This window comes from Citrus sinensis, chromosome 8 (assembly GCF_022201045.2).
Source record: "Citrus sinensis cultivar Valencia sweet orange chromosome 8, DVS_A1.0, whole genome shotgun sequence".
Taxonomy (NCBI): Eukaryota; Viridiplantae; Streptophyta; class Magnoliopsida; order Sapindales; family Rutaceae; genus Citrus; species Citrus sinensis.
In genome coordinates, this window is record NC_068563.1 from 985,063 (window position 1) to 1,012,049 (window position 26,987).

Sequence of the window (26,987 nt, forward strand, 5' to 3'; positions counted from 1 at the left end):
ATCATTATTGTAAAAATTCATAAAACATCAAGGACATTAATTTTTTAAAATCTATTGCTCGATTGTTTTAAAAAACCTAGGACATATTAATATAATTATACGGTCTTTAGAAAAATAATAAACCAACCAAGAAACAGACTAGCAATAGAACCCTAGATTGATTAAGAAATCTTTAAGGTTAAAAAATTAAAATTAAAATCCTAATTAAATGGAATTTATTTCATAGTTGAAATGTACAACTTTTAGAGATTTATCCCAATAGGGTAAGCCACAATTTCATTTGGTATGAATAATATTTATGTTGTTTAAGATAAGATCTTGTAAACTCCGGTAGCTTTTACATAACTCCTTAGATCTTTATCGTTAGATCTTGAAGATAGAAACGTATTGGGAAAAAAAAAACACTTGATTGATTAATCGTAGGTTTATTCATTAACTAATTTCGCTTATTTCTAAACTGGAAGTGATTGTTCTAAGAAGAGATATGAGTTCATAGCCAGTACTAAACTTAAAAGCTAAAATGAAGATTTAAAGTATAAAAAGGGTCAAATTCAGATAATTTACAGGAAAGAAGAGCATTGCGAGACAAGAAACGAAGATATAATGCAATAGACAAGGGTTCAATGACATTTATATCGAGCAGCATTCACAGGTTCACGACAAAAGGAAATGTTGATGTTCAATACTAGACACCTACTGGCAACATACTAAAAGACCACTATCATTATAACGACATTCCTATCACAAATATTAATTACCGAGCCTTCATCACTTCAGTCCTTCACTCGAATGCCCATTGGTTCTCTCTCCGAACCTCCTCTTCTTCATCGGGAGAGAAGTCATTCTTGATGTTGAAGGTCTTGCGGATCTCCTCTGGAGTCTTCCCCTTGATCATGTCTGCAACAGTTTGGCAGGTCAAGTCCAGCAAACCCTTAATGTTCAGGTAATTGGCGGCCTGAAATTACGCAATGAAAACAGAACATCAGCAACTACAGCATTATAATTATTACACAATTAGCAAGAGAAGATGCAGGCTAGTTCAAAGCACACAAATGCACCACACAAAAACATATGTACAAAGATAACCATTGAAGTTACAGATAATGCAGCAAGTAAATTAAGTTCTCATTTTATCCGGTGAGCACAATCATTATCCACAATCCAACAGCACGACACTGAGACAAAGCAAATGCAGAACAAGCACAAAAGCATAACCCAAAACGTATTAAACTATTAGATTAATTTATAGACCCAAAAACATGCTTTTGTTCACTTTAGTTCCCCACTGTTTCTCATCAACCAACCAGAGTCATTACCATCATAAATCTGAGACCAAACACCAAAAAAATTCTAGAAAACACATTATCATACAAATCCTCCTCCAAAAATCCTCCAAACACGGGGTTTCAATAGCTAACAACTAACAACCAAAAAACCATTAACAAATACTCAAAACCAAAGCAACAAAGCAAGACTAAAACCAAATCAAAATTCTCTTTTTCTAAAAAATAAAAACCCCAATTCCATAACCGGGGAGGAAAAAAAAGAGTGACTTTCTTTAATAACAAAGAACCGTTATCAAATATAAGACATTTACGAGAAGCGAAATCAAAATCCTCTATTTCGTAAATAAAATTCCAATTTCATAAAAATACCAAAACCCTAACAAAAATAAAAATCAGAACTTCCTAGCAATATCATCAAATAGAACTAAAAATCCAAACAAATAGAATGGGCAAGGCGTAAATAGAGAGAGAGAGAGGGAGGATATACCAAGATTAGGTCAAAGAGGGTATTCTGATCAACCTTGACGAAGTCTGCATCCCAGGTCTTGAGATCATCCTCGGTCGACTTGTCGTCCTTCTTGTCCCCTGACCCAGCCTCAACGTGCTTCTTGCAGTACTCGATAACCTTCGAGAGAATCGTGCTCGTCACATTCGGCAGCGGGATTACGGTGTCGGCGCAGTCGTCCTCCACCATGTGCTTGATTGTCTGCGACTCGAGGGCCACCGTCTCCTCCACCTCGAACGTCTCACCGTCCGAACTCTTCAGAGTGATCTTCTTCTCAGACGACATCGTTTCTGAGAGTTACGGTTTTCGCTAAAGCTATTTGTGAAACTAATGATGAATGAATGGGCAAGCGAGTGGGATTTTATATAGGGTACGTTTTGGGATGTGAAATACGATACCGCTCTCAAAAAGCTGCAAAAAACGATACCGTTTCGATTGGGTCGTTTCGGAATTAAGAAAGAAGGTTCTGGAATCGATATAAAATAAAACATTATAAATTGCCAAAAAAAACTACTGGCCTGGTATTAATTTAAAATTTATTTATTTTATTAATGAGTACCCTTTGCGCAGCATATAATTCGTACCCTTCTTATAATATAATAGTTAATAATAATATAATGATAATATAAGATTTTAATATAAAAATGGATCTCCCTATGGCATGGTATGTACTTTTATAGCATTAGTGGTGGGATTATTGTGGAATCTTATATTTAAGTATTTTAATCTTAATCATTTATATAATATAATATAATATAATGATAATTAATTAATTAATTAAAAAATAACTAGTAATGTTTAGGTTGTAGATAAAAAATAATAATAATTTTAAGCTAATCAAAAGAAAGAGAAAAGGACAATAATGAGAGGTTAGCCACAGAAGAATTGGATTACCAACATTAGGACCGGTTAAAATCGGGATTGGGTCAACCCAATCAGGTTTCAGGTTGATTGGGTTGGAAAAATTTTCATCTGAACACAACCCGAACACGTAACCCGATTCAATCCAATCTGAATATGTTCTGATTTGATCGGATCATGTCAAACAATTGAGTTGTATTTGAATCGAGCCGGGTTCAGATTTGATATTGTTTGGGTCAATTTCTAGAAAGACATAATATTTTTATCTTCTTCATAATATTAATTTAAGATTACCCCATCTACTAACCTAACTAAATTCTTCAAAAAAAAAAAGTTGATTATTATAACAATTAACAACTAAAAATTTAACATATCATAATATATTATTAATATACACCATCAAAACTTCAAAAGAGAAAATTCGGGTTGCGAGTCCAAGTGAAGCTTGGGCCAATTTGGTGATAGTGGAGGCGTGAAGCAGCAGATCTGATGTGTGTGTGTGCGCGCGTGCGCGGTTTGTCAACTACCTATAGTATTTTAATTTTATCAATAAAAATAATCTATTATTCTTTTTATTGTTAAATTTAGAATCATCTTTGTAATCAGTTTGTCAACTACCTATAACATTTTAATTTCATCAATAAAAATAATATGTACGATTGATTAGATCTAATTGAACATATTTATTATATTATTGAAAAATTACAACATTATAGAGGGACATATAAAAATTAAATAAAGATTAAGTGTTTAACTGAATTTTTATTTAGTACTGAATCAATAGTTGTCAGACAAGATAAAAAGAAAATTTAAAACAATTCTAATAATTGACTTAGTGCTCAGTAAAAATTTGGCGCTGAATTCTAATCTATAAAAATTAGTTACCACTTGGTGGTAAAATACCTTCAAGTTGTGCTTTAATTGGATGGATTTAGCTCCGTGGATTCCGACCTATGCCCTATACCCTGTGGACTCATGATTTTTCGCATCTATATAATCGTATGAACTTAATGATTTTTTATTTTTTATTTTTTGTTATACTCAAGTAAATCGTTAGGCTATACAGTTACTAACTGGATTTATACTCTCCATATAGAAGAATGTTAATTTTTAGTTTTTTACTTTTTAAGTGAGAGTAATGCTTGGTCAGTAATGTCCATAAAGCCATATTTTGAAATCATCATAAATATTTTTTTTAATTCTTTATTTATTTCTAGATGGTAAATCACTATTCGAGTAATTTTGTTTTTATTTGTAGATATTAGTGGAATAAGAATACAAATTGAAATCCGAAAATTTTCGAGGAGAATTTGGGTTCGCTGGCTCCAGGTCATTTAAGATACAGCAGAAAATGTGAAATTATGAAGCCAGTCAATACAACACAACTGCGCGAAAGCACGTACGTACATGGTTGTTAATGCTTCTCATAATGAAAATTTTGAACACTCACATCAAATTACACTTCAAACTTAGTAAGGTGCTCTCTATGCACACCATTAGGCTCCAATGTGGTGAAGCTTCCGAGAGCTTAAAGCCTTGAAACCGGCAAACCTGCGAAAGGAAACAAGATTGGTAAGATCAAGGATACCGTGATATTGTAAGGCAAACTGTGCTGACATTGGAAATTTTGATTTTACCCAATGCCTTTGAGTTCACAATACTTGGACTTGCAGCAGGAGGCTGAGCATTCTCGTTCAAGAATGGTTCTACTTGATTTGGGTTACCCCATATGGGGTATCCTTTGATCTTTCCCTATAATACACATGGAAAAAGGTGAGAGGAGTCAGAAGTTAGAATGCGAAAATCAAGCACAAAGCAAATGCTAAATAGTGAAATGGGTTCTTCGCTTCTTTTTCTTTGTTCTTATTTCATACCAGGACATTCAGAGCAGCAAGGGTTGCCATTCCTTCACGAGTCCACTGCAGAAAGCACAAGGCAAGTCGTTACCATCTTTGTGTTCCACAGTTCAAATAGATTACCCCATTTATATTATATTACCTTGGACGCGGAAGCAATGTGAGGTACCACGATGGCGTTCTTCATTTCAGAGAGTCCAGGCTTCATGTAAGGCTCATCCTAATACAGCAAGAATTATCATATATTGGCCATTCACGTGTTAGCTTGGGACATGATGTTGCTCTGTCCTGTGTGGATATGTGTTTGAAACTAGAAAAGCCGAGTTCTGTTACCTCAAAGACATCAAGACCAACACGAAACATTGGATTTTGTTTCAAATGCTCCACCAGAGCTACTTCATCAATCACGGGACCCCTACTGCAGTTGACAAGAATCGCTTCCTACAGATATTGAGTAGGATTTATAAACATCAAGCCAAGGAACAGTTGTATCTGTCCACTAATGAACTTCACAATAACAAAAGCACATTCATTAAAAGTTACCTTCTTCATCGTTGCAAGCCTTTCTTTGTTGATCAAATGGTAAGTGGTTTTATCCAAGACTGGATGAAGACTTATCTGTGAAGAGCATCAATGATAATATATTACAATTGCGACCAGAAGTTCAGACGTAATACTCAAAAACACTCTATAAGTTCTCAGCAAAGGGTACACACCACATCTGCTTCTCGAAGCACCTCATCCATGGACGAGGCTCTTTTCCAAGTGACAGGTTGTTCACCATTGGCTTTTAGAAACTGACCATAAGCTGCAATCGAGGAACATTGGAGTATAAGCACAGAATGTTTTGTATAAATTGGTTACAAAAACAGATGGATTAAGACGCGCCTGTGACAAACTTTTCCAAGCGTGTAGCTTGGTAAAGATCATAGTAAATGAGGTTCATTTTGAACCCTTCAACCTGCCATAGAAAAGAAAAAGGGAATTACTTCCAAGAATGGAAGAAAAAACTACATCTGGCGATTTACTGAGCAAAATTACTTGCTGGCTCCAAGAATCAACCATGAATCAATGCGGAGAAATAGAGAACCAAATAAATTTGGCATCATAAAGATATAATAATAATAACTCCCTATACTTGGTTTGCTTCGGTAAAGTATACAAGTCGACAATTCAACCAGTAGTTTCAAATTGATCTACCCATTTGTTATGCTGGATAACAATTCCACGAAGCAACCCATTGATAAATCAAAGTAGTAGCATTTGACAAATTCAAGTAGATATGCTAAAATCTAAATGGATTTGAAATTCACTAGCAAAAAATTACCATCATTCTAGCATAGGCAGATCCGATACGACCAGCTCCAATCACACCGACAGTCTGTCCCTTGAGCAAGTTCCCGACGAATCTATCAGGAAAAAACAGCAGAATCGGGGACTTAAAACTATAAGGATCAATTAGAGTGCATCATATTTGTATTGGTATATGTGAAGTAAGTAGATAACATAAAATTGTGGCGTAAACTTGTGCTCCTACAGATTTGGAAGCCATCCATCGTATAAGCCAGCTCTCATAAACTCATCTGCTTCAACAATTCTTCTTGCAGCCGCTAGAGAGAGCGAAGCTGCTAACTCTGCTGTTGTTTCAGTAAGTACTCCCTAACCATACAACCAATAAATGAAATTAAGTACAACCCGGATCTCTTCCAAAATGAGAGTGCTGAAAGACAAAACATTATCAACTCCAATGTATGGATTATGCTACTCTTTAATGAAAGTTAGAACAAATTTTTGTGTTTTAACAGTTTATATATATATAAAGAGTTCCTAGTTCAGAATCAAAAAATAAATGCACTGGACTCCGCCCTCTGCAATATTTTCTTATATGTAATATGCCTCAACTTAGATAAAAAAAAATTGTGATTATCGTAACATTCGACAGTTTAAAGGAAGATTAATCTACTGAAGAAAACTTACAGGAGTGTTTCCAACAGCAATACCATATTTGTTAGCAGCATTAACGTCAACATTGTTGTAACCAACAGCCATGTTACTAAAAGCCTTTCCTCCTGCTCTACTCAGTGCAGCAAACAAAGTCTCTCCCCAGTCCTCTGTCAACTGAAACTCAAAACCCATATTACAAACTTCAACAAACCGAAATAACTCTTCTGACCATTCATTAAAAAAAAAGAATTACTTGATTGTGGAAAATAAAATACCTGTCCAATGACTCCATCGCACTTGTCACCAATCAAAGCAATGATATCTTCAACAGAGAGTATAGTTTTCTTCTGGGTGCATATCTGAAATTTGGAAAAAAAAAAAGAACAAAATTTGATCAAAGTTTACGTGAAGAATTCAATAAAGAAACAGAAAGAGGGGAAAAAAAATGAAAAAGAGTGACTACTTCAACACGGCAATCTTGTTCGATTAAGAGATTGATCCAGCGGGTTCCAGGCATAGGCTTGGTACTAACAACTCTGTATTTTCCATTTGGGTTCCACACTTCAATTGAAACTGGCTTCGCCATTGAAGCTAAGTTGGCAGTTTCAAGTTCCAAGTGCCAAAAACAGAGCGTGTGCTTTGAAAAACAGAGCTTATTTTGTTATGTACTCTGCTATAAAATATAATTAAGGGGGATGATGATAACGTGTGATGCAGCGCATGATATTAAATTGCAACACCTTTTGAAACCATCGCTATTTTGGACATTCTCTCTTAATCAGAGTTTTGTTTTAACTTGACTGGATTGGATGGGTTACTCTTTGTTCTATCATGGAGTACATGATCCCCTTATTCTTCTAAATATTGATTTATAAGTGTGGAGTAAATTTTTTTATTATGCTCTGTATTTATGATATAATAGTAGGGATTCAGATTCACGATAATAATAATAATAATAATAATAATAATAATAATAATAATAATAATAATAATAATAATAATAATAATAATAATAATATGTCTACTTAATCGAGTATATCCCAACTAATGTGACATTATTTAATGGTTTTAATGATAGTTAATAATTAAGTTTTATCATTTTTCATCTAAATAGTGAATTTTTTTTAATAATACATCAGTTATCCTAATTAAACAAGCATAGCATCACTTAATATAAAATATAAAATTTTAATATTTAAACAACATAAAAAATGAATGGTTTATATTAAGGGATGCAAGTTAATGGGGTAGTTGGATGATCATAGGATGTAGTTTTTTGTAAGCTAGCGGGGTAGTGCTGCTACAAGTTTTTGGACCTCTCAAATTTGTATATTAGACTTTGGATAAAGGTGAAATGGCAACGTAACAGGATGACACGTAAGAGGGTATTTATCCTCTTTCTCAAATGACGGATATACCCATCTTGCGTTTGGACAAGATGAGCCCATGGGCTTTTTGAAATGGTCCTTCTGGGAAATAAACATTACTAAATCATGCCATATCGATTGTCCTGTTGCTTGTGACATGAGAGCCGTCGATTTTTTAGGTCATGCATCACAAATTTGTTTGTTTTGGGCCCTTCTGAGTTTATTCCACCAAGGGCAGGAGTAAGTTGTTGGAAATCACTTCTGTTTGAACACTTGAGAAGAGTTCAAATCTTCGCGCATGTTGTAGTATTTGAGAGCTGATTTGCCTTAGGAATTAAGATCTTTTCATAATCCGATTTTTTTAAAAAAAAAACTTTGAAGATATCGTGTTATATGTTTTTTAGTAATTATGTATAGTTAGAATTTACTAATTTTTTTTATTTATTCATTAGCCGCCAACCAGAATTTATTTTTTAAAAGAGTTCAGATCATAAAAAAAAAAAAATCACAATCCTTGACTCAGAATTTAAATAAAGAGTGGCATAACATTATTTAATGTGTCATTTGTTAAATGTTTAATAAAATTTTCATAAATTGTTTTGTGAATTAGCTATATTATCGTACCATATAATTGATTAATGCCAAATTGGTATAGATAAAATTTGTAAATGTCTAGTTACCGAACATACAGAAAAATATTATCGAGTAGTCCACTGTACATTTTTAAGACTCTCTTAATCAAGCTTAATGAATTGGGTTCAATCGTTAGTTAAGATCCCTGACAATGGGCTCAATCGTCTCGTACAGTTTGGGTGTAATATTTTTAAAATGTTGGGATGATTTTGGAATGCTGTCTAGTTAAGACAATCTGAAAACGGGCTCAATTATTTTGAGGTTACGTTCGTTGATTCATATTTCAGGGAGGTAGTTATTGGGTTTGGGCTTGACCCCAAAAAGAATTTTGGACTGACATTTGGTTAAACAATTTGGACTTTTTTTTGGGACACTTTTAACTTATCACTCATTGATTTCAGACCCATATTTCAAATCCATCTTTTTATTTAAGATTTACTATACATTTATAATCCACTTTATTGTAACATGATGTAATGTTTTATAATTACACTTTATTTTAATATGATGTAATGTTCTATAATTACATAGTGTAATGGGCAATTAAGATAATACATGTGGCATTTTTTTTATATTTTTTTTATTTGATCAATTTGATCGGGTTGAGATTTGTCAAACTGATTTCAATCCGAGATTCACTTAGTTATAGTTTTGCAATCTGTAGTCGAGCTAAGCTTATTAAAAAGTACAAACCGACCCAAATCGAGTCGATTTGGTTGAATTCACCTGATTTGATCAGTTTTCAGTTTGAAATGCCCATCCCACAAATAATGCATGGCATACTCTTATCATTTACAATGTTATTTTACCTTCATTTTTAACATTTATCAAGGTGTGTTCCGGCAAACATTGGGCTGAACTTCATATCCTAACAAAGACGTACATCGGATAGTTTTCGACACGGGCATCAAGTTCCCCCTAAGACAAGCCTATCAACTTTTGCCAAGTGATTACACTCATGTCACTGGACACTAAACAAGAGTGCGTGATCCTCATTTTGTCTCCTTTCCATTCTTCAACCTCCACCTTTTTAGCCTTTCTAGTGAAATCCACGTGTATTCCACCACCATATGTGTGTGGATATGTATACTTATAAAGTTCTTTTTTTTAATTCTTTTTTCCTACATGTCTCTCTCGACAACTATTACAATTAACGACCACGGTATTGAACATACGACAGCCGGCAGTTATATGAATAGTTCCGCCGAAACAAATCAATTGATGGTTTACTAAAAAAATGTCATTAGATGTGTTATTTACGAAGACAAATGGCTGCAAATTTTGGGTTTTGCGTGTGGCGAGCACACGTCAACGCGAGGAGAGTACGCGACAGCGCGAGCGGGGGCAGTCAAGCAAGCATAGGAGTGATAAGTGGTTTTGAGCAAGGTTAGGTGTCAAAATTGGACTTTTCATTTCATTGCGCAAGGCAAATGAAAAGCAAGCAACAATCAGTCGTTTTAGGGGATAAAAATACAAGAAGATCACTTCACCATCTCATAAATGTCCAACTCCCCCGCCCCCAAAACGCTCAAGCAGCTCCAAAGTTCTTCTCATAGCTCATACCTTTGCCTACTCAACTCCAATTTCTTTCAATCCACTTGCTCTTCTCCAAATTCCAACCACCCCCATTTATCAACCCCACTCCTTTAGACTTCGGAACCCCATTTAAGCCGCCACTTTCTGGATTGAAAATAAAACAAACGCATTAGCAATGTGGACGATGGAAGTTTAAATGATGGTGAGAATAGAGAAAAGATCTAAGTCAATTTCATTTCATCTTGATCATTTTTATCAAAATTCAACTCCTTATACCTTAAGTGTGCATTTGTGAGCAGGGGCGGATGCAGTGCAGGACCACTGGGGGCTCAAGCCCCCACTGAAAAAAATAATATTTTTTTGTTTAAAAGAAAATTTAAAATTTAAAATAGTCCTTGTAAAAATTATTAGATAACCTCATTCTTTAAAATTTAAACTATTATTTTAATAATTATAAAGTAATAATTTTACTTAAAAAAATAAAGCCCACAGCCCAAAATATTTATAATCCCAAAATTGAACTGTGAGTGTCAAACTTGTAATTAGGTATTGTCTTGAAGAAAAGATGAAGTTGCAGACATCAGTTATGTTCTTTATTCTCATAATCGGAGTGAAAAAAACGAAATGAGAAGGAGCCAGGAGGGGGGTGATTTATTAATTGTTGTGGGCTTGAGTGGGTGGGACGTGAGACCGACTTGCCTTTACATCAATTTTGCATAAGATAAACATATTCTTTTCATTTTTTTTAAATTAAGTTAATAATTTCGTATTTTATTTTTTGTTCACATGTCAACACATCTCTATATAAATTATAATTGTTCAAGTGACTAATTCTACTCTTTATAATTTCTTTTTTTAGTGATTTTGTTTATAACTATTAGTAAATTAATTTTTTCAATTGTAATTAATTTTTTTTACGTAAGTACTCATATATATAATTTTGACCAATGAAATTTATGAAGAATGAACTTCGGAATCGGATGGGAGATGAATGGATGAATGATAATTTGATTGTTTGTGTAGAAAAAGATGTATTTAATAGTATTGATAATGAGTCTATTGCACAATGTTTTCAGAATATAAAATCACGTAGAGAATAATTGTAAGTGGGTTACCAAAAATTTTATATATTTAAGTTTCAATTTTTACATTTTGTTGTTATTTAATTTAGCCCCCGGTAAATTATTTTTCTAAATCCGCCACTGGTTGTGAGAGGCAACTGTTGAGTTATATTATAAGTAACTAGTCACTTAAGGAAGTCTAGGGTGATTAAAAGTATACATATATATATATATATATATATATATATATATATATATATAATAATAATAATAATAATAATAATTTTTATAATTTTATAAACATTTCAAGAAATTTCTCTCACCTATAAAGATCATCAAATTATCAAAATTTTAAAAAAACTATATGCAAAACAAGTCCAACGAGAAGCTATCATTTTCTCACTCATGTGGCTAGTGGTTTGACTCCTTCACATGTATTTGCAAAAATTGATTCTCTTCTAAACTTTTAGAAATAAACTCAAGTGTTTTCTATCTAAAAGTTTAGGAAAATTCTATCGCCCAATTAATCTAACAAGTTCTAATAGATTTTAATTGTAAATATTCATAAAATAAAATATAATTTTATATTCAAATCGACGGGTCACATAAGATAACATAATTATTAGATAGTGTAATATAAAATATAAAATAAAAATTAATACCTCACAAATGCTAAATGATTATTAGTGATACATAATTTGAGATACAAAATTTATATCTTCATCTCTGTAATATTATTGTACAAAATAATAAGAATATGATTTTAAAAAAAGTACAATTTAAATTCGAAATCTCATTTCACGTGGTATGTGGTGTGTGTGCGTAATTAATAAATTTAAAAAAAAATCAAAATCAAAATAATTGAAGGCGGGGTTAGGCCTAATATATATATATATATATATATTTATATAAAAAAAAGAAAGGAAAACAAAATCAACAATATAATTCATTCGAACTCAGTAACCCCGGTATTCTCTCTTTCATCTCTTTGCTAAAACTTTATCCGCTTCTGACCATCTCCCTCAATTTCCAGAAACTCTCCGAAGAAGCCATGGAGAGGCTTCTGTATTCATCTTCTCCAACTCATTTCACCAAAACCCATCTCAAGTTTTCGCCTTTCCGCTCTCGACTCTCCCCCATTGACTCACCTAAACTCGCTTTTCTCTGTTCTTTGCGCTCCGAGTCCAAGCGGGTCGGCTCAGTTTCTTGCAAATACGAAAACCCATCTCATTTTTCTCATCCATCTTCATCAGAGTTGAATGATTCCCGTTCTCTGACTCCTCATCGAGTTGACTCACCGAATGAGTCAATGCCGAGTTCGAATTTTCTCAAGCAGATCGCAAAAAGAACTACTGAGGGGAAAAAGGTACTTTTTTAATTCTAACATTTTTTTTATTGTTTGTGGCTGTTTTTTATTTCTGTGAAATGATCATGGGTTCGGGTTAAATTTAGATTTGATGCGTTGATTTTAATGAATGGAATGCGATATTTGTGTCGATTGATTCTATGTTTAATGAATTATTTGTATTTGTGGTGAATTGGATATTTGTTGGTGTGTAATCGGCTGTTTGGTTGGTAGGAAAATTGAGAGGAAAGAGGAAGGTGAAAATAAAATTTGGAGCCTTTTGAGATAGAAATGGTAATGAAATGTAAAGTTGTAGAATTAGACACTCACGGTGTATGTAATTCAGAATATGGAGCATAAATATGATAGAATCTGAAATCCTTTCCAATTTATAATGAATTGTAACTTCAAAGATTTTTAATATGAAGCACTCCTTGATAGTAATGTAAAGATCAAATTTTCCAGTTCAATAGTGGTTAGATGCTTTCATTAGATTATTGGGTTTAGAATTAGATTAATTTTATGTTTTCTTCCATAGTGATATGAGCTAAATTGGCTTTGTTTCAGAAGCACTTACCACACCCTTTATTGAGGTGTACGTGTATTGTGAAGTATAATATGCAGTGGTGTCAGCATTTAACTTATTGTTATTGTTAGTCTTTGATTGTGAAGAACCCACACCAAAAAGCAATGAGAAACACTCATGTATTAGAGATTTTGCAGTAGTGGCTAATTCTTGTAACTCTTTTTGAGTTTTTTGATGTCCAACAGTTGTGAGTTTTTTAAGAGATTGTTATACTAGCACACGTGGAATTTTACATGCATCCGAAAAAGCGGTGAATATTTATCTCTGTTATTGCTTCAGCTCCATTACAGCATGAACAAATGCATAGCCCTGTGGGCGCTTATCTGTATAACTACATCCCTGTTATATCACAGGCTTACATAGAATTAACAAATTTTGTTATTGGTATTCTTTGGAGTAGGTTGGATTTGAATAGAATTTGCATGATCCAATTGTTTAAATCTGTTCAATGATTATGTTTTTCTTTGGAGACAAAATTTACAAAAATTACCATATTGTGTGCTTTTTTCAGGCAATTGCTGCTGGAACACTTGTAGCACTTTCTGCTGCTATTGTTTTCTTGATCCACCCAGTTTTTGCACCAGCTGCTTTTGCAACTTTTCAAACGGCAGCTAGGACTGGGGGACCTGCAGCTGCTGCTGTTGGGAGCAGGCTGATCCGGACTGAATTATTAAGTAGTGCATGGACTGGTTTCTTTGCTGGTTGCTTACACACCCTTTCAGGTCCCGACCACCTTGCTGCTTTGGCTCCACTCTCAATTGGCCGTACCCGAATGGAAAGTGCTGCAGTTGGAGCTCTTTGGGGCTGTGGCCATGATGCTGGCCAGGTTATCTTTGGGCTACTATTTCTACTTCTAAAGGATAGGCTCCACATTGAAGTCATCCGAACTTGGGGCACTAGAGTGGTGGGAATGACTCTACTTGTTATTGGTGCTATGGGTATTAAGGAAGCTTCTGAAGTCCCCACTCCATGCGTTGCCCTAGAAAATGGTGAGTGTGATGTTAGTGTTTATGAGGCTCTTGAGAATCCTGCAGTTGGAAAAAAGAAGGTTGGTTTTGCTACATTTGCCACTGGAATTGTTCACGGATTGCAACCAGATGCACTGATGATGGTCTTGCCTGCACTTGCTTTGCCTTCTCGCTTGGCTGGTGCTGCCTTTCTCATCATGTTCTTACTTGGGACTGTAGTTGCAATGGGAAGCTATACAGTGTTTATAGGTTCATGTAGTCAAGCTTTAAAGGATAGGATACCCAGAATTACTGAGAAACTCACCTGGGCATCTTCTCTTGTGGCAATTGCTCTCGGATTTGCCATTCTCATTAGCCAATTTTTTGGATATAGCTTGTACTAATCCATCTGACTAAGTATCAACATTCGCATTTTGCAAGCTTCTCTTTAGCATTAGGAAGATCTTGGAAAGGATTATTCAATTTGTCTACTACAACTCTACAAGGGTTCATTTGCATGGTGTCTTGTGTAAGTGAGAATCGGTATCTTTACAATCTCATTTCAAATTTCCTCTTGTAATCCACAGACTGCACTAAAAATTCTGGGTCTTGTCTGAAGTCAGAAGCATACCGTGTTTCTTAGGAAGGCAAGGATTCTAAATTAAGCTATTTGAATATCTTGTTTGCTAAGTAAAACTTAAAATCTTGCACACTCCTTACTGTTGCGTGCAGTTTTAATTTCTTCCAGTTTTCAAGAACTAAGAATTTAGTCGGTTTCTTTGACTTATAATGTAAAAAAGCAACGAGGAAAACATAAAATCATCAAGGGTTGAAAATTCATCATTCTAATTGATATTGAGCAAAACTGCTGTGGAAAGTCATCGTCGCTATGAAATGAAATAAACATAAGTTTGATATAAATAGCAAAGATATTATAAATTTATACGAGTGTGAAATAAATCTACTTAATTTTAAAAACAATCTACAACTTCCAATTTCAATATCAATCAGAGCATAAATCACTAAATTTAGAACGCAAAACGAGTGGTTATTAAACAAATCTTTAAACCCAAAAGGAGATCCCAGTATCCACAGGGGGCTAAAAAAAAAAAAATTCCTGGAACCATGCTCATTTCAAATTGTTGCTGGCTTTCCAAAAATGCAAATGCCACCTTGTTTCCCATAATTCATGGAATGCACATACTTGATGGAAACCAAAAGAAAACCAAGTTGCCTAAGTGTGTCTAATCCCTCTTTAGAGAAACATCAAATCAAATCAACAAAAATAAGTTAGTGATCCCATCCCATCTGCCGCGCTCAACATGTGAGCTTCAGTGCGAAATAATAGACACCTTAGCACTAACCACTTGTAGATTCTTCAGTAATAGAAAAAGTCGATGAATATTAAGGCTTCTGCTTCTTCTCGATGTCGTAATGCACACACACATCTGCTGCTGTCTTCATCTGGAACCATGAAATCAAGTTTTATTTTGAACAGTCAAGATCATATAATAGGCCAACTATATAACAAAAAGGATCAACCAATTCTCTCCAATCACATAAATTCACTTTGAATAGATGACTATTAGAGGTCGAAGTCAAAAATTCGTGCAAGAATGTGGATCCCATTTCGGTTCTTTATCAGCCAGACTTAGTTAAATTACAATCTGAAATAAACATAATCTAATGACTCACACGGTATAAGCTCGTACAACTTTATCTATAGAAGCTTGGATTCAAACTACCATCACTTCATATAAAAGAATGAGATCAATTGCAATACTGTCCATCCTTTGCCACAATTTGGGCTCACCAATCAAATAAATGCAATACCTATTGATATATCTTGTGAACTCATTGAACTAGCTAGGTGCATTTTTTTTTTCTCTACAGTCCTGGATAAATTATTATTCCCAGGGAAAAGGAAATAAAATAAACCAAGTGAAAGTAGTGAAAATGGACATCTCAATCAAATAGTCAATAGCCCATTTAACATACACAAGGTTATATGCCGACTTTTACATATTGACAGTGTGCGAATCTACCACACATCCACAGTACTATAATTTCAAATTTTCATACCAATTTTCGACGCCAATAAATTTGTTGATAGTCATAAAATTACTGAAAAAGAAAAATTAGGATACACAATAGTTTCTATTAGAATTGAGTTCAAGCATCTACCTGTATAACATTGACCACTTGCTTGATTGCCCATCCAAATAAACTCAAAGCAACTAGAATGGAAAGAAGAGAACCCTGTTGCAAAGAACTCCCAACAACCTGAAGGAGGAAGTAGTTCAGAGACCAAGCAACAATGACAATCTTTCTACAAATTGGACAGACTAAAACTGGTAACTGAATGAGAACTTACATCCACCAGACTTTCACTCTGAGTGTCCACAATAAGAAATAGGATTAAGTAAAGTACCTGCCGGGTGGAACAGATGAATCAAGAAACAATTATTAATAAAATTTGTAAAAGAAAATTTTTTTCCCTAAGGCAAATAGTGCGTGAAAGCTACACATTACCTCACATGCCACACAACAATAACCCATAAATATTCGGTTCCCGTAGTAAGCCTTGAAAAGCCAATTTGTGCTGTCTTTTACATCTTTATGACTAGTTTTGCCTGTCAAGAAGGTACTGCAACAAAGATCCAGAAGGGTAGGTATGGTTCCGAACAAAATAAACACTTTCAGCAAAAGAAACATCTGAATACAATCGAGTCATTTCAGGTTACCTGTACATCTGCAGCCAGTGGCTACCAATATCCAGTGCAAGCAATGACACAAAAACCAACCCAGGCCTGCAGAAAAATCCTATCAAATGGATCAGTTGTGCGAACATTTTAAATATTAATTGAACATGATAAGATAAACATCTAATAAACTCTCACCTATATACTTGGGATAGTATAGCCAGCAGAGAAGCTGTGCTAATCCTGACATACAAAACATTATCGATAAAAATAGGTAGAAAAGCACACCCATATAATTTAATGTTCTACAAGTTTCAGAAAAAGAATGAAGTGAGTCTGATAAAGAGAGAGAGAGAGAGTGAGAGACAGAGATTACCTATCTGTTACCATGTCCAATACAGCTCCAAAGGTCGAAACTGAACTAAGAAGAAGATAAATAAGTCATAGGTATTAGTTATTATTAGCTACCAGTTTCTGCTCTTCAAAAAATAAAAATGCCATATAGTATTACAAAACCTTAGGAACAATTTACAAACTGGTTGTCAAATGGAATAAAGAAACTGGGAATAGAATTTCAAGAATACGAGTATTTGCAATACAGAAGAAACCTTCAATCAAGGAAATAACAAGGCCTGTCTCATTGGCAATAATTAATAGACCGAGTTTTCTAAGAGAAAAGCGCATAACTTCAGGATTTCTGGTTCTCTTCAGTTAACTAGAGCAAAACATAACACACAAAGGAAATTCAAAAGCAAGTCCCTAGATCATAAAAGCAATAGAAAATTGGCTATTACTCCAATTTGAGAAACAAAACACAATGGCCCATATCTCACTATGACAATGTAGGTCTAGCCCTGGATAGATTAAGAAACCAAAAAGGACTCACCAAGGCAACAAGAATTTTTTGACGACAACTATAACTTTGAATGTTACAAATTGACAAAAAGTAAGGAGCCCCATTTACTTTTTTTGTAACAACAAAATAAAAGAACTCCAAGTTCACACAAATTAACCACATACACTCAGAAGACATGCATTTAGCATCTCAATTAGCTTCAATGCTTGAAGCCATTGCATACCTTGATTGAATTTGCGAGCACACCAACCATCAATGGCATCACATACAAAGCTGAAACCAATGAACAATCACATTACACTCTTAGCACTATAATATCAAAAACTACAAAGCTTGAAACCACTTCTTATATAGATTCTCACCTGATAAAGTAAAGAACAGAGAAGAGCCATTTGTTAGAGAAACAGACGCCAAATGCATAGCAATTCAATAGAACTCTTGCATAACCTTACATTACCAATTCATCAAACAAACAAATCAAACCCACGAAGCCATAACCAATCAAAATGTCAAGTTTTGCATACAATAAACAAGATTAATTAATGCAAGAAGATAAGAGCTTACCAATTATATTTGGAATGTAGAGGTACACAGATAATTTTCTGAGCCTTGGTGTTAATTTTTTGGAACTTTTGGCCATTGAAGCTACCAATTAATAAACTCTTTACAACTCCTGCATAAAACATGAAGTTAAAAATGTCTTGTCTACTCAACAAGATCTCGCGCCAAACCACATGGGACCCAGAAAAAAAGGAATAAAAACCGTTGGACCAACAGCTGACGTGGCGGGATCTGGGATATAAAGAGAAACTCAAATCAAGAGAATGAACCTGATAATGATAAGAGAGTTCGAGGGGCCTTGGAGAAGAAACCCTTTGGCTCACCAACAAAGTTTGAGATTTGTTGTTTCTTTCTTCTTTATCTTCTTCTCGATTTCGCTGACTCAGTGATCTTCTTGAAATCTTAGTTTAATCCAACTTGTTAATCACGTATAAGTTTTATGATTAAACAAATCAAAAGTAAATACTTCGGCTTTAACGAGATGCTTTATTTAAATTTCTATTAGTGCTAAATATTTTTTTAATTTAGTTCCCTACATTTTTCAGTTTTAAATGGTTATTCAGAAATTAAAAAGAAAAAAAAAATGCTTTCATAAACACCCCTTTAAACCGTGTAGCTAATCGTAAATGCATAAACTATAGTATTGTTGGTGAGATAATGTGACTAGACCACTCTTATGTTAGTAAATTTATAATGTTAATAAAATAATTTATGTAGTCTATCTTCTGTCTTTTTCTTATATAATAGAAATATAGAATAATCTTCTATAGTATGGTAACATAATTATCCTTCTATATAAAATGTTATTTTGTTAATCACCTCATGTTTTTATAAGTGTTGTAATGCCAATCTTAAGAGAAAAGAAATCATTAAAGACTGATTAATAAAAATAACCCATCCAATAACTAAATGGTAATTCACTTCTTTTTCCACAGATACGGTTCAAAATTGTTGTGTATGCATTAGTGTTTTCTTTTTTCTTTTCAAATATTTTAAAAATAGATTTATTTTTTAGTCCAAATATTCAAATTGTAATTGATCTAAAGGGTTCGTAAAAAATTGATTGTAAATATAAGTAAGTAAATTTGTTATGTAATGTTACAAAAAAATGTTGATTATACGTTAATAATTTGTCTCTTTTTATTAAATAAATAAACGAATATTACTATTGCTATATTTTAATGTTTAAAAAGAGAAAAACCAAAAATAAAAAATAAAAAATAGATAAAGGCTTTCGTGAGTAACTTCAAATCCAAGTGGGATACGAACCCAAGAGGAACAGAGTTACAGACTATGGAGGGAAGGCCTTACCCACAAAACCCAAATTTAGGGGATAAGCTTATCCCCAACCTCGGTTCTATCAATCAAAAGGATAAACCTGAATCCAAACAGTCCCTCATCATTCGTACGTGTAGGCCTGTAGCTGTAAGGTGCCTTGTTTTGCGAAATGACTGAGGACTTGGTTTCGTATAAAGATCGACAGGCCAGAAAATGGAGAGAACTGAAGAATAGGGTCATTAAATTAAATTAAATTAAAAAAAAAAAAACGGGGTGATTTTTGTTGGGTCAATGACGTGGCAAAAGCCCATCAACAGTCAAATATCCACGTCATCGCCATCGTCATCGTCATTTTTCCTTCAACTTGGGGTCTAGGCCACAGCCAGAAAGAATCCCGTGCTCAATCAACCCTACATCATGGGGATTGATAAAGATAAAGATACGATAACAGAGCTGCCCATCAATTGACAATTTCAAAGTCCACTCACTCACTGCCTCCTCTTTTTCTTCCCTCACGCAACAATAATTACCAGTTACTATTTTTTTTTCCCCCCTAGATTTAACAACATCTACTTGTTACAATCACACGTAGCTTTCTTTATCTTTGTTTAAAGGCGGGATATAATATTTTTATTTTTATTTTTATTTTTATTTTTATCAATCTAATAACATATGCCCGTCGGCTCTTAAAAAAAAAACACTAAACATACTTATGAAGAGCCAAAAGGATTGAGGCTGCTGAACCTAGCAAGTATTTTTAACACCCCTAAAAGATTGGAATTTGAAAAACATTTGCTAAGTTGTGGTCCAAGCATTCCTTAATTTTGCCTCAAGAACAACAGGAGGTTGGGTGATTTAGTGAATAGCTTGGCGGATCCGTGGGACCTGCCCAAGCCGAGGGTTAAAATTGCATTCATTAACCCAAAATGAATAGGAGTATTGAATGCAATAGCACTCGAGAATGGAGATTTGGCTTTTTTAAAGGCCTACAACAACACATTATGAAGGGTGTCTATCTTCTGATGAAATATGGCAGCTTTGCTTGGTTGCTGCTTTTCACTCCCCTTTTTTCTCAAAATCAATGAGACAATTAATTAGTAAAAATGAAGAATCAAAAGGATAATCAATGAACCATCCCACTAACTTCCTGTAGGCTACCTAGTCTAGGAGAACTTCAAGAAAAGAGCTTCATAATGGAGGCTTTGTGTGTGTGAACACTGACACGTTAGATTCTGACATTTTTGCTTCAGGCTCTCCTGTCACTGTTAAATTTGAAGCACAATAACAGTAACACAACTCTGTCTCTGCTGCTGCACAAACACAGGCAGCAAGGCCAATGCCTGTGCCAAAATTTTTGACAAAAAAAATAAGCTTAAAAGAGTAAACAAATCATCCCACTATTGGAAAATTAAAAGAGATGATATCCCACGATCTCTTCTGTTTAAAGTTACTGTTCATTTCATTCACTACCTGTTTTGTTTCAAGTAACAACAAATTTAATTTAATGTTAAAAGCTTTTTTAAGATTAAAAAAAAAAAACCTAGCTATAGCTTATAGGTACAAGAAGCCTAACAATCTAATAACATAATAATAATAACATTTAACATTGATTGCATGAAACTGGATGATGGGTTCTATTCATTTCCCGGAAAATCTTGCACTTTCCTAGAAAATTAAGGCCTCTATGCTAGCCTTCTTTGGTGTTAAGCAAACAGGGCAAGAATCAAGAAAAGCTTCACATGCTCTGCATGCACAAAGGTGCCTACAAGGAAGGAACAAAACGCACGAATCCCTAGAGTTACAGCCTTTGCAAACCATCACCATCTTCGTTGATCTCTGTTCTTGCTCTGTTTCCGCTGCTCCTTTGTAATTATAATTATTATTACTTTCACCAAAACCGATGCCGATTACTCTGTTTTGCTCTGTTTCTTCTTCTTCTACATCACAGCAGGATTCTGCATCTTCGACTCCATTGTTGAAGCAACAAAAGGCCTTTTCTTTCAATTGTTCCAATGAGTTATTGAGTGAAAACACCATTGCTTCGTTTTCTTGCGCTATTCTTTGCCATGCTTGGCTCTCCATCTCCAATTTCTTTAACAAAATTTCTAACTCCATTGTCCTATTTGTTGCTTTCGCTATCTCTTCATCTTTTTGTCTCAGTAAAGCTGACGTTTTTATCTCTATCTTCTTTAGCAGCACCTCGAGTTGCTGCTTTCTTTGTTCTTGTAACACCAATCTCAATCTCTCGTTCTGTTCCCACAGACAACAAAAAAAAAAAAAAAATCAATTTCGCGTGCAATAACAACAAAAGAAGTAAAGTCGTAAACTTTAGGGGCAAAAACTTTGAGAAAGCAAATATTAAACAAGCCCAGATTTTTTTTTTTTTTTCAAGTTCTGACCTGTGATATAATATAATGATCAATCTCCTGTCTTTGCTTCTCAGCTTGAAGAGCTAGGCTTTGAGAAAATGGCATTGAGTCAAAATTTTGATTTCTCTGTTGCTGATGCTGTAGCTGCTGCTGCTGCATGTGTTGTGGATGTTGCCGCAGCTTTTGGGGTTGCATATCGAAACAAAACCCATTGGACCCATTAACACCAACACCACAACAAGCATTGTCCACGATCAAATCTTGGGGGGAGGAGCCGCCACCACCCAATAATGGATTAATCCCGTACCCAAATCCTAACCCTAAACCAATATTATTCTCTGAATAACCATGTGCTGCTTGTATAGCCATTGATAAAAAAATTACTCAACCAAAGATCAAAAACCAATACAAAGCAAAACCTTTCCTTCTTCTTCTTCTAATCCCTTAACCTTTACAAATCATCAAACGGGTATCTTTTCTTCATCAACCGTAAAAAGCTTTTAAGAACTTGCGATTTCCTTCCTTTCTTTCTTTCCTCTCCGGCCTATGAATATGATGATGACGGTGCTGCGAGTATACTGATGTTAGCTTTGAGGAACATTTAAAGAACACAAGGGGAGTGGTGGCATGGGGCGTGTGTGTATTTATACGAGAGGTGGTGATGTTGAGGTGTGAATGTGGGATAAATAAACAAATGCTTTAAAAAACAATAAATTAATTAATGGGGGAGTGAGAGTCTCTTTTCTCTTGTTTATCGTATAAAGTAAGTAATAAAGAGGTGTATGGGATGTAGTAAGCAAAGCAACAACGTACACATGCAGATTTTGTGACTAAACTATCGGGTCAGAGATTTCAGAGGCGTTTGTTTGGTTTGGTTTTGTTTTTTGTTTTTTTTTTTGTGTGTGTTTCTTGATTTGAATAAAATATAAGAAATTCAATTCCAAGTGGGTGTGGGCAATGAATGAGAGCGTAGTCCTTTCTTCTTTCTGAATAAGTCAGTTCTTATTTTGGAGAGAGAATCACAGATTTTGTCAGTTTGGTCATCTGGAAAGCCTGAAGAATAGGATTATTTATTGCTTTTTCCTTATTATGGGAGTATAATAAATAAATAATTTTGGAAGTTTCGTTTCTAATTCTATCATAATTTTGGGGACATAAATATTAACTCCATCATAATTTTCGACGAATTTCTTGTTTATTTAGCATACAAATTACTTGTGGGTATTTATGTTTGAAACGCTAGTTCGGGTTCTAAAGTGAGAAAATTCGGTAAGTGAGCTATTTTTATTAATTAGTCTTAATTTTAAACAACTTTTGTAGTTTCCCCAAAATTCTTTTTTTATTTTAAAGATGATTTATATAGTTTTGGTAATAAATGATTCTAATATTAAACTATTTTAATCATTGTTAAGTTAGGATTTCGTGTGGTTAATGCTTCATAAAATTGGATTAGGCGTGGCAATTTTTGACCTCTTTAATTACTTTCTTTAATCCTCAATATATATAAGACAACAAGGATTAAGAGGTGTATTTACCATAATTATTGTTTCCGAAACGTATTTGTTACGAAGGAAATTAGGGGGGGTTAAAGTTAGCATAAAATCTACTAATTGAAGTCATACTTTTATTGTTTTTAACTTCTTGAGCATAAAATCTACTAAATTTAAGTTATACTTTAATTGTTTTTAACTTCTTAAAGTGGGTTTGATGTTGAATCAAAAACTGTTCTCATAATTGAAGAAAATTACTGAAATTTTTAATCGTACCCGTTTCTGAAAATACTTGTAAGGGAACGTTAATTTTGAATAGAATTCTTCTTATTCTTGGTGTTAAAAGTAAATAAATCTAGATTAAGGATATCTATAATATAACCTCATATGTTAATCATCTCAAGGCGTTATTTGATAGCATTCATTACTTCAGATTAATCATCTACGATAATAATGCACAATTTCATCAACAACATGAACGATTTTCACTTTTACTTTGAAGCTTTTTTTTCTTTTCTTTTCTTTTTTGGGTATAATTAAATTCCTAACAAATGTCTTTTCCCCTTTAACGTTTAAAGTTAATAGAATTCATGCCTACAAAAGGAATAAGAATGATAATTAATTATAACGTAAAAGCTAAGCTTTATTGCAAGCATTGAAAGCAAGGGCTAATTAAAGATTGGATGCTAAGCCATTTTAATTTGATGGATCTCGTCATCGCTGGCCGGTCTCAAAATATTTTATTGTATAGTTTTGGCTCCACCATCTTAATAATTACAGTTAAAGAAATGAACCCTTTGTAATTATTCCATTAAGAGCCATTAAGATACAGTCAATATGCACTACAAAATTTGCTTGCCCATAAAAAAAAAAAATATATTAGATGGCTATTTAAGAAGCACAATTCAAAGTCCTTTTTAGCACACCGACCATCCGATCAATCAAAGCTTGTTTAATGCCATATATTACTAGCTATTTGTTAATTTTGTTTATTGCTTACGGATAGCACAAAAGGATGACGATGCTTGTGTGGAGTCTCTCAAAATTAAGTCCCATCAATCCAAAAACAATGTGAGAGTTGTTACTCTATTAGCTTTCTTCCTTCAATTAATTACAATTTCATTTGGCTTTGACGTTTTGAACTTTTATGCATGTATGTACAAACCAATTCTTTAATTTTTAATTTTTTTTTTTAACAACTTCATTATGAGTTCAAATAGCGGTCCAAAAGCATACGCGTTTTAATTATTTTTATAAAGATACGCTGCCATAGCTCAAAGGAGAACAGGTCCTTTAATTTTCTATCACGATGATTAATCATTTGTGACACATACAAAAACAAGTCTATTATTTCAACTACAACCCGCCAACCACGTACGTATGTCATGCACAAATTAGCTTCGCTCATCTATATATTTTCCCATATATAAAAAAAAAAAAAAAAATGTTAATCTCAGCAGCATGCATACATCAATCGCTTTCGTTGTTAGTAGAAAAAAAGACGGTCTTATATGGGTGGTATTAATTTTCATTTTTTAGTTATCCCTAATTAAGAAAGCAATGCATTTATGCATATAGCCTTATTGACTTTACTAATCCAACACCTACCCACTTGATTGTGTCAAATGAATCATCAAGCAACAAAAATTCTAAACTGTTTTGTTCCCTTTCGCCTTTTGTGGAATTCTTTTCCTTATCATTCTATTATCTTCTTGAAATTAATCTAGATTATACATGTTTAAATTTTATTTTGCTTATGTGATCAAACTTATGAACCTTATCTAGAAAACGGTCATAGATGGTACCAAATTAATTGCCAATAGCCAAGCAACATATATCACATTATACACCTCTCGTTATTTATTTGAAAAATCAAATCAACCACACCCCACCTTGGATGGTTGAAATTTGAAATTTGAAAATAATGGATCCTAAATCACGGAAACTTGTCCATGTCATCGCAGATTATAGGGCTCCACAAGTGCAAATAAAGTCCAAAGCATGCGATATACTGCAAAAACATTTCCCTAGTCTTACATAAACATCAATATAAATATTGAAATTCAATCGCAAACGGTCACATCTTTTTGTTGAAAAGGCAAATCAAAATGGGGTTTCGGTTTATTTTGTTCGGGAAATTTATAGAAATAGTTTAAAATTAATTTGCAAAATGATATAATATATTACTTCTCTTATTGTTCTTTTCACTCTAGTACCTAAACTAGACATTTTATTGACAAATGTCTTTTAGTAATCGCGTTAAAATGGATGATTCAAATGTTAAGATTCAACCCATGACGATTGGTAGGTAATTTAAATGTTAATTGTTTGTTTACTATGACAAATTATTTAAGGACATTTATGCCTAAAATATCAATTTTTACCCAACAAATTAAGGGAAAAAAAATTATATAAGCGAGCCACACTCGTAATTTACCCAAAATTTGAGTTATTAAATTCTATAAAAGTTTCCTCATGCGTTTTTGTTCCGGTGGGCAATTGATTTGAATAATATTTTATGACAATGAACTGAGGAAGCAAAGAGGAAACATGGCAACGAAGAAAGCTAACTCGATCGATTATCAAAAGTCCACAGCACGTATGGTGGTGAGCGTGGCCCCATGTGCTGCCCACCAACCATGACTCAATGAACCATCTTCTCAGCTTCTGCAACTGAAATTCAATGGTGCAATCCATGTGAAAACACACCAACACTTTCTCTCTATTATTATTATTATTATTATTTTTTAATTAAAAAAAAAAAGGATGTGAAAGGTGGTGGTGGTGCATGGGGCAAAATTCCGAAGCCCGTGCATGTGTGTGTATATACATTTTCTTTTTCTCGTATTTGCTGCTGAAAAAAGCACTTCTCTCGCTGCAACTTCCCAACAACTTCCCCTTTGTTTTTATGCTTTTGGCAAAGTCATGTACTCATGTAAGCGTACATACCTGGGTCTTACTTCCCCCCCATAATACCAACGCAATCCCCTTTCCCCACAATTGCATGTGTACAGATGGTGGTGGGGGTAAATGAAAATGAAAATTAATATTAAAAGAGCCCGCAAGCAAGACTTTCTAGTTTTTCCAAGTGCTTTCGTGCTTTTTCATTGTCATAATGATTTGCCCTTATATTGGTGTTTGTGGAAATGTGAAACTTAATCCCTAATAAACAGGGCTTATAGATGGGAAGGCAGCCAGCCACCCACTAGGCTTTTTTCTTCTTTTTTTTTCTTTCGCATAAATTAATTTTTTTTTTTTATTACATGAAACTATTGCTCAGATTACAACTCATATTACATGAGACTATAACTGATATGTACAAGTCAGACAATTACTGGGACCAACTTACATCAATGTTAATGGAGCTCTGCCCAGATTTTAACCCTCACAAATATTCGAGGGATGTATACTCCTCACTCATGGGTAATAGAGAAGACTACCTTCACTCAAATTAATTGAGAAAGAAAATACCCCCACAATGTTTTTGTGGGGGTTCGAACTGCTGCCCTCCAATTTGGAGGGCAGCAGCCCTGGCCACTCAGGCTGAGCCGAATGGTTACATAAATTAAATTGTGGAAGAAGATTAATTACATTTTTTCTTCAAAATATTAAGATGTAGATTCGGTCTGTTCGTATTTTAAAAATCTAAATTATTTCATGATATAATTAATTTAGAAAGTAGACTGTACACATAGTGGGATACTTAATTAGATATCTAAACTGCACACAACATAATTAAGTAATGAAATCTAGTAGATTTCTAATTGTAAATTACAATCATTAATTTTCTTCTAAATATTAAGA

The 26,987-nt window shown here is 33.9% G+C and overlaps 5 protein-coding genes across 6 annotated transcripts; 1 reads left to right on the plus strand and 4 right to left on the minus strand.

The window, feature by feature from the left end:
* Positions 1–601: 601 nt before the first annotated feature.
* LOC102625199 (SKP1-like protein 1B) lies at positions 602–2,136 on the minus strand. Its single transcript, XM_006486663.4, has 2 exons — positions 1,774–2,136; positions 602–955 (listed from the first exon to the last, which is right to left on the minus strand). Exons 1-2 carry the CDS (start codon positions 2,074–2,076, stop codon positions 782–784), a joined length of 477 nt encoding a protein of 158 aa, XP_006486726.1. The 5' UTR covers positions 2,077–2,136; the 3' UTR covers positions 602–781.
* Positions 2,137–3,883: 1,747 nt separating this feature from the next.
* On the minus strand, positions 3,884–7,118 carry LOC102625481 (glycerate dehydrogenase). Its single transcript, XM_006486664.3, has 13 exons — positions 6,916–7,118; positions 6,728–6,811; positions 6,486–6,626; positions 6,046–6,167; positions 5,836–5,917; positions 5,397–5,469; positions 5,225–5,316; positions 5,052–5,126; positions 4,842–4,949; positions 4,651–4,728; positions 4,527–4,571; positions 4,290–4,404; positions 3,884–4,203 (listed from the first exon to the last, which is right to left on the minus strand). Exons 1-13 carry the CDS (start codon positions 7,036–7,038, stop codon positions 4,181–4,183), a joined length of 1,161 nt encoding a protein of 386 aa, XP_006486727.1. The 5' UTR covers positions 7,039–7,118; the 3' UTR covers positions 3,884–4,180.
* Positions 7,119–11,966: 4,848 nt separating this feature from the next.
* On the plus strand, positions 11,967–14,646 carry LOC102625762 (hypothetical protein). The gene is made up of 2 exons (XM_006486665.4): positions 11,967–12,415; positions 13,492–14,646. Exons 1-2 carry the CDS (start codon positions 12,101–12,103, stop codon positions 14,329–14,331), a joined length of 1,155 nt encoding a protein of 384 aa, XP_006486728.2. The 5' UTR covers positions 11,967–12,100; the 3' UTR covers positions 14,332–14,646.
* A 308-nt stretch (positions 14,647–14,954) lies between these two features.
* LOC102626046 (probable CDP-diacylglycerol--inositol 3-phosphatidyltransferase 2) lies at positions 14,955–18,583 on the minus strand. 2 transcript variants are annotated; one of them, XM_025102103.2, is made up of 11 exons: positions 18,316–18,583; positions 18,050–18,158; positions 17,848–17,932; positions 17,709–17,758; positions 17,006–17,045; positions 16,828–16,872; positions 16,672–16,737; positions 16,460–16,574; positions 16,302–16,361; positions 16,112–16,210; positions 14,955–15,391 (listed from the first exon to the last, which is right to left on the minus strand). In XM_025102103.2, the coding sequence occupies exons 2-11, from the start codon at positions 18,123–18,125 to the stop codon at positions 15,332–15,334; spliced, it is 696 nt and encodes a 231-aa protein (XP_024957871.2). In that variant the 5' UTR covers positions 18,126–18,158; positions 18,316–18,583; the 3' UTR covers positions 14,955–15,331. The 2 variants fall into 2 exon arrangements, with proteins under 2 accessions (XP_024957871.2, XP_006486729.2); XM_006486666.4 differs by having other exon boundaries at positions 16,302–16,358; positions 18,316–18,569.
* A 2,176-nt stretch (positions 18,584–20,759) lies between these two features.
* Positions 20,760–22,687, minus strand: LOC102626335 (probable BOI-related E3 ubiquitin-protein ligase 3). The gene is made up of 2 exons (XM_006486667.4): positions 21,724–22,687; positions 20,760–21,574 (listed from the first exon to the last, which is right to left on the minus strand). The coding sequence occupies exons 1-2, from the start codon at positions 22,060–22,062 to the stop codon at positions 20,990–20,992; spliced, it is 924 nt and encodes a 307-aa protein (XP_006486730.2). The 5' UTR covers positions 22,063–22,687; the 3' UTR covers positions 20,760–20,989.
* Positions 22,688–26,987: the final 4,300 nt, after the last annotated feature.

What these genes read in the sequence shown, in the direction of transcription:
- LOC102625199 (XM_006486663.4), bottom strand. Translation starts at nt 2,076, where the DNA reads ATGTCGTCTGAGAAGAAGATCACTCTGAAGAGTTCGGACGGTGAGACG. An exon ending in CCCTCTTTGACCTAATCTTG is followed by an intron (nt 956 to 1,773) that starts GTATATCCTCCC and finishes GCGTAATTTCAG; the next exon opens with GCCGCCAATTACCTGAACAT.
- LOC102625481 (XM_006486664.3), bottom strand. Translation starts at nt 7,038, where the DNA reads ATGGCGAAGCCAGTTTCAATTGAAGTGTGGAACCCAAATGGAAAATAC. An exon ending in TTGCTGTTGGAAACACTCCT is followed by an intron (nt 6,168 to 6,485) that starts GTAAGTTTTCTT and finishes TTGTATGGTTAG; the next exon opens with GGAGTACTTACTGAAACAAC. An exon ending in TTGCTGCTCTGAATGTCCTG is followed by an intron (nt 4,405 to 4,526) that starts GTATGAAATAAG and finishes TGTGTATTATAG; the next exon opens with GGAAAGATCAAAGGATACCC.
- LOC102626046 (XM_025102103.2), bottom strand. Translation starts at nt 18,125, where the DNA reads ATGGCCAAAAGTTCCAAAAAATTAACACCAAGGCTCAGAAAATTATCT. An exon ending in CTACATTCCAAATATAATTG is followed by an intron (nt 17,933 to 18,049) that starts GTAAGCTCTTAT and finishes TGGTAATGTAAG; the next exon opens with GTTATGCAAGAGTTCTATTG. An exon ending in TTGGACATGGTAACAGATAG is followed by an intron (nt 16,873 to 17,005) that starts GTAATCTCTGTC and finishes TTTGTATGTCAG; the next exon opens with GATTAGCACAGCTTCTCTGC.
- LOC102625762 (XM_006486665.4), top strand. Translation starts at nt 12,101, where the DNA reads ATGGAGAGGCTTCTGTATTCATCTTCTCCAACTCATTTCACCAAAACC. An exon ending in GAACTACTGAGGGGAAAAAG is followed by an intron (nt 12,416 to 13,491) that starts GTACTTTTTTAA and finishes TGCTTTTTTCAG; the next exon opens with GCAATTGCTGCTGGAACACT.
- LOC102626335 (XM_006486667.4), bottom strand. Translation starts at nt 22,062, where the DNA reads ATGGCTATACAAGCAGCACATGGTTATTCAGAGAATAATATTGGTTTA. An exon ending in ATCATTATATTATATCACAG is followed by an intron (nt 21,575 to 21,723) that starts GTCAGAACTTGA and finishes CTGTGGGAACAG; the next exon opens with AACGAGAGATTGAGATTGGT.